The sequence below is a fragment of the Fukomys damarensis genome, unplaced genomic scaffold, assembly GCF_012274545.1.
Source record: "Fukomys damarensis isolate Sample0158 unplaced genomic scaffold, DMR_v1.0_HiC HiC_scaffold_24, whole genome shotgun sequence".
Classification (NCBI taxonomy): domain Eukaryota; kingdom Metazoa; phylum Chordata; class Mammalia; order Rodentia; family Bathyergidae; genus Fukomys; species Fukomys damarensis.
The window spans coordinates 72,133,968-72,140,368 of NW_022900936.1; the positions used below are offsets into that span (position 1 = coordinate 72,133,968).

The 6,401-nt window shown below is 48.2% G+C and overlaps 1 protein-coding gene across 1 annotated transcript in view; it reads right to left on the reverse strand.

Annotated features, from left to right (window-relative positions):
• Irak2 (interleukin 1 receptor associated kinase 2) overlaps nt 1-6,401 on the reverse strand; it is a 54,932-nt gene that overhangs the window by 30,600 nt on the left and 17,931 nt on the right. The window contains exon 3 of the mRNA XM_033768071.1: nt 250-393. Within this exon, the coding sequence (XP_033623962.1) occupies nt 250-393 (144 nt within the window). The remainder of the gene's footprint in view (nt 1-249; nt 394-6,401) is intronic.

A 6,401-nucleotide genomic window follows, 5' to 3' on the forward strand; every position in this document is an offset into this window, starting at 1 on the left:
TTTGTTGGTACTGGGGATCGAACTCTGGTCCTTGAGCTTGCGAAGCAGGTGGTGGAGCCACTGAGCTAAACCCCTGGCCCCATAAAGCTAATTCTTAAAAGGCCTGAAGGTTACTTTGAAGAAAACCCTACAGAAAAAGAAAAACACAATACCATATGTACCACAGGCTCCCACCACTCTTATAGATACATCTTAATTTCCTTAAATACATTTGCTTTAACTACACAGATTACATGAAATTAAAAATACCTGGGCCCTGAAAGATGACTGGCCCCTGGGGATCCCTGCTGTTCCTGGTCTCCTCTGTGCTTTGTTCAGCAGCTGCCACAGGCCCTGGCATCATAGGTCCTGGGAAGGCCGGCAGGGAAGAGCTGGGTTTGGGAACCTGTGTCCCTGGAAACATGGAGGAAGGAAGGTCACGGTCATTTCGTGATGTGGGACAACTGCTCAGATCAGAACCCTGGGTTCCGCTCTAAACTCTGCCACGACTCCATGTCGGACTGTGGGCTCCCCATCAGGATACTGATGACAGGCCCGTGCTGGCCCTGCTCTGACAGCCTGCATCGCACACACCTGGCTTCTGACCCTGCCCAGGATATGGCCGCAGGTGAGTTACTTTCCATCCGAGACCCTTTCCCCCACTTACAAAGTGGAGCTCATGAAAATAACATCCTTTTGCTTACATCTCAGGGCTGTTGTGAAACCCTGGCATCCATCCACAGCTCTGCAAAGCAATAAATAAAAAAATAAAACAATAAAATGCCCGTCCCTCTAAGTCACTCTTGATTCTAACAGTGCTGGCTGAGCTACAGCTTCCCTGTCAACAGCTGTGATACACAGGCTTCATCCTGTGTTGCAGATGGGATCCTACTGCCAATAGTTCCAACTGCTGAGAACCCACGGTGCCAGGTCAGGCCAAGCTGAGACAATGTGCCTTTAACATCTTGTGTTCAGTCCTTGTCGGAATGGAGGAACTGAGGCCAGAGCAGACAAAGTGACTAGCCTGGGGGCACAGGGATCTCACTTCCCCTTGGGACAGGTCTGGGAAAATGCAGAGGTCCTGGGAGACCTAGATTTGGAGGCTCCATCTAGTACCTGAGCTGTGAGGGGGTCATCAGTGCATCTGGGCAGATGCCCTACACTGGAGGACTGAAGTCACATTTGGAAGGCCACAACCCGTGCTGTTGTCAGCCACCAGTCCATTTTCAGTTCCCAGAGGAGGTTCTGGGTTCTTCATAAACCCCTCTCAGTGAGTTTTGGGTTTAAAAGTCTTTTAAATGTAAACAAGGAGTCCTATGTACAAGCTTTAAATGGTAACAGCCGGGTAAGCCTCAGGAGTACAGCGCTGGCCTAGCATGTGTGAGGCCCTGCATTCAAGCCCAAGTGCTGCAAGAAAAGAAAGCAAAGCCGAAGGTACTGGATGTTTTCCTCTCTGGTCTGGAGTTGCTGACACCAATCTTGAGTTGGAAGGCATGGGATAGACCTCCACCTCCATTTCCACAGTCAAAACCACCAGACAGAGAACAGGGGGCCTCACTGTCCTCCACCCCTGGAAGCCTGGTCTCTGGTCACTGAGCAGATACAACACCTGCTCTCTCAGGCTGCCATACCAAGGTGCAGAGGAATAAAACCATCCTCAAGGAAGAAGGAGGCGGGGAGCCACACATGCGCGCATGAGGTGGTGAAGAGGGACCCTCCTGCATGGCTCCCTATTGGCCAGCTGCGGGGCAGCTGGGGCAGAGTTCAGGCTAGGATAGCTAGCAGTAGGATGGCAAGTGCCTCTGGTGATGGGACAGAGGGTCAGGCAGAAGTGCTGCTCGCTGGGGTTGGCTGGTGGTGTGATTTCTTTGTCTCGCTACTCTGCATTCTCAGTGTCCCAGGCTCTCTAATGAGAACGAATCACTGACCGGAAGCCAAGCCATGAGCTCATGGCATCCTGGCATGAATTCCAGCCACTACGAATTCTGCCATCAGGCTCACTAGCAAAGGAACCATTCAGGCAAATGAGACCAGGAACTGGGCCCTCCACTGCCCTGAGAGTTTCCTCGAGGACAAAACAAGTGCTCAGGGGAGACAACCTGCTCCTGCTCACTACTATCAGCTATCACTGCCTAGGTGCAGCCTCTGTAACTCAAACAGCTGCTCTGGACCATGGCTAATCCTGAAGCAAGGGAAAGCTAGGACAGCTGCTTGATGTAGTCTGTTTACTCAGGCTGCACTCCCTTCAGTGGAGAGGACCAACGATGTTTCTACATGCTGAGACCTGGCTGACCCAGGGGCCTGGACCTCCCTCCTCACTGAGGGCACAATACAGTAACCAAGGCAGCCATGCTCCTTGCAGCAGAGGGGACTCAGCTGCCACGAAGTTCTTTCCTGATGAGCGCACTCTGGAAACACCCTCCCTCCAACCCCTCAAGTTAAATAGTCACAAAATATTTATGCATTTGGTATTTTCTTTTCTTTCCTTTTTTTTTCCTGGTGCGGGGTGGAGGGTGGTTTGAACCTAGGACCTTGCACTTACTAGACAGGCGTGGTACCATTGAGCTACATCCCTGGCCCTGAAAGCATTTGTTCTCATTCTTCAGCAGACTCTGGCTGGAACAGATCCCTTCTAGAGCAAACAGAAGAGGTTCAGTGATACCCAAGGAACTCTGGAGCCAGCTGCCCACACCACACAGAACTTACTGGGCCCTCTTTTCCTTTCCCTTCTCATTCCTCAGCTTGACCCTCCCAGAACCAGACCCAGACACACACAAACACACACACACACACACACACACACACACACGCATGGATGAACGCAGCACACACCACTCAAAATCCCCAGCTCTAGCTAGACACAAAATCAGATGAGTCTGAGGACAGGACCTGTCTTCCTAAGGCTCTGCTCCAGCTCTCAGAGAACTTTCCCCAGCCACTGAGAGACTCATCCCACTTCATGTGTGCCCTGTATCAGGGACAGGATGCCATCATTTATCAACATACACAGAATCCGGACATCAAGGTAGTTAAACAAAAGCTGCTAACCACTAGGTATACCTCTCAGTGGTAGAGAGCATTGTGAAGGCCTTGGTTCAATCCCCGGTACTACAAAATAAATAAAAGAAGAGATATGTAATTTTACACTGGAAAGACTCATGCTGAAAAGAAACTTGAGGAGGGGGACCTAACAGACCTATTTAAATAGGGTGGTTAAGGAAAGGTGATCATATACCCTTAAGCAGAGCCCCAAAGATGGAGAAGATTGGCCACAGCAAGAACTCGGGGACCTGGGAGGGACAGGCCTCCAGGAAGAGGCTACTGGTGCAGATCAGCAAAGGCAGACCCTGGTGGCTGAGCTTCAGCAGAAAAGGAAAGTGGGGAAGTGGAATGAGAGAGCTGGGGCAAGATCAGACACAGGGTCTCTCACAGGTCATAGTTAGGCAGGGCCTTGCATGAACTCCAACAACTGAGGAAGTTGCTGAGATGTTTACCCAAAGCCTGACTGCTCCCTCTCATATCCTGGCCTCCCCGTCAACCTGGCAGGAGCTGTGTAACTGGTTCTGGCCTGAGATCCTGCCCATCACTTCTGGGCAAAGAAATTAGCAGCCAGGGCAACTCTTCTCTTCCCCACTTCCTGCTGCAGTGACCCTGAAAGCCCTGTGTTTGTTCCCAAGGACACACTGGGCTTCAGGCTTCAAGAATGCAGGAGGTGATCTGGGGGTGTGTGTGCACCCCTGTGATCCCAGCACTCAAGGAGGCTGAGGCAGGAGGATGAAACTTTGAGCTCAGCTTAGGCAACTTAGCGACTATGTAAGACCTTGTCTCAGAATAAAAAATACAAAGGGCTGGGGATGTAATTCTGTGCAAAGACCTTGGGTTTAATCGCCAGTGCTAGAAAACAAAATACAGGAAGTGGCCTGACTGCACTAGACTTCATGTGAGAAACCAATCGATTTCAAGGCTCATGTTACGATACAGTGGGAACTAGGGTAGGACAGCTTCCTGCACAGCAGAGTCTGATAACAGGATCTCACTTAACCCCCACTCATACCATCCCTATGAAAACGTAGGGAACTTTTGTTTGTTTGGGTTTTGTTTTTGTTTTGAAGTACTTGGCATCTAACCCATGACCCTCACAGTGAGCTATAGCCCCATCCCTTTTTATTTTTGAGACAGCGTCTTGAACATCATTATGTTGTCCAAGCTGGGCTCACATTTATGACTCTCCTGCCTCAGCCTCCTAGAGGGCTGGGGTCGTGGGCCTGTGTACCACTTCCAGCTGATGTAACATTAAAAAAAAATCATCATCCCTTACCTTTATTTAAAAGCAAAGTAGAAGGAAAAATGCCTTTCCCAGTTTTCAGAGAGGGAAATCGAGTGACTTGTCCAAACACAGCTTAATGTCAAACTTGCCTTCCCACTTCAGCCCCATTACTCACAAGCCATATCTAATCTGTGAACCTCAATTTCCAGTCTACAAAACAGGGGCAACAAAAGTGACGAGGAAAGGTGTTTGTTAGCAACTCATAGACCTGACCCCAGCTGTGGGGCTCTAGGGCATGTGTGGGGAGCCTGCACTGTCCCCTCGAGGCTGTAGGGGTGGTGGTGGGGTGGGGGGAGGACACAAATCAGGGAGGGAGCCACCTGCACCTACTCAGGGTGAGGGAGGCCAAGTCTCCTCTGCTGAGTTGGGACAGCAGCTTAGAGCTCCCCTCTCAATTACAGCCCTGCTACAGGAAGGAAATGACTGCTAAGAGGCCAAACCCAGAGTTTAAAACTTTTGGGGTTGTGCAACTACGGAGAGGCTCTGTGAGAACATCAAAATTTAAAAAGAAAACTCCCCAGGGGAGACAGTTATGGCAAAGAGGAAGCTGAAACTTCCAAAGTCCCTTCAAATACTTGAAGCAAAGCGAGGCGTGGTGGCCCACACCTATGATTCCAGCATTTGAGAGGCTGGGGCAGGAGGAGTGCAGTGAGTTCAAGGCCAGCCTGGACTACACAGTGAGATACACCCCTCCCCCAAAGCCAGCTCATTCTTTCACACTGCTGGTATCTGCTGTTGTCTGAGACCTCACAAATACACAGCAGTAATGAGTCTTTGTTTTTGTTTTTGTAGGGGGGATCAAACTCAGGACTTTACACTTGCGAGGCAGGCTGAGCTAAATCTCCAGCCCAGCAGTAAAGAGTTTTTATGCCATAAATTGTGATGGTAAAACAGCATTGAAAAATGTTCATATCATAAATTCTGCCAGGGAAACCCCAAGCAACCCTCATTCTATTATAGACAAGTAAGTTAGATATCTTGTAGGCAGTTAGACAGGGCTGGCCTGGGCAAGCAAGGACAATTAAGACACATTCACTGGAGGCCAGCATTGTAAAAGAAGAGAAACTATCACACCCACACAGATGAAGAGCAGTGACTGGTATTCTAAATGGGTATCAATTGCTTGGATAGACCAAGATCTTCCAAGAAAGATCCCAGACTCACCCCTTATCACTGAGAATCCCTGCTCATTTCTTATATGCTTGCTATGTGACTTGTTTCCCCATTGGATCCCCATTTAATCAATATTACCTAAGTTACTATACTTGTTATAATTTAACTGGTTGTTCATAGTTTTGTCCACCTTGTGATTTCTCTTGTATTAGTATTACTTAAGCAACTGTACTTGCAATCTTACTTGCTGACTATAGTTCTGTGCCCTCTTGAACTCACCTCACTGTGTGGCTTTATCCTAGAACACCTTTGAATAGTTGGGTGGGTGGGCAACTCACTTTCCGGTTCCCTTTCTGTCTCTCTTAGACAGAAGCTATCTTTCTCTCAATAAATTTTTCCTACTTTCAACCTCCAGTGTCCCTAGAATTCATTCTTCGATTTTAGAGAACACAAACTTGTGTTTCAGATATCTAGCAGGTTTGGGAGTTACATCTATTCCCCCTGTATCAATGCTACAGAACAATGCAATACTTCCCAAAATAGGAGCTGTCTCTTCTTGTTGTTGTCCCCACCTTCCCTTCCTCCTCTTCTTCTTCTCATTTGGCTAAGTCTCTCAGGCTGGCCTCTAACTTGCAACTCTCCTGCCTCAGCCTCCTGAGTAAATAAGATCACAGGTGCATACCAACATCTTCTCCGCAGTCTGATAAAGAAAAGTCTACTTTGGGGAGGTGGAGGGTACTGGGAATTGAACCCAGGGCCTCATGCACTAAATTGGGCCTCAAATACCAGCCCTTATTTTTGTTGCTGGGGAATCAAACTCAAGACTTCCTGCATGGTAAGCCTGTACTCTATCACTGTGCTACAGTATATCCCAGCCCTCTCCACAACACTTTTAAAAAAAGTAATAAAAATTACATTATAAATTAATAAATTGCTTGCTTTTTAAAAAAACTTTTTTTTTTTTTTTTTTTTTTTTTTTTTT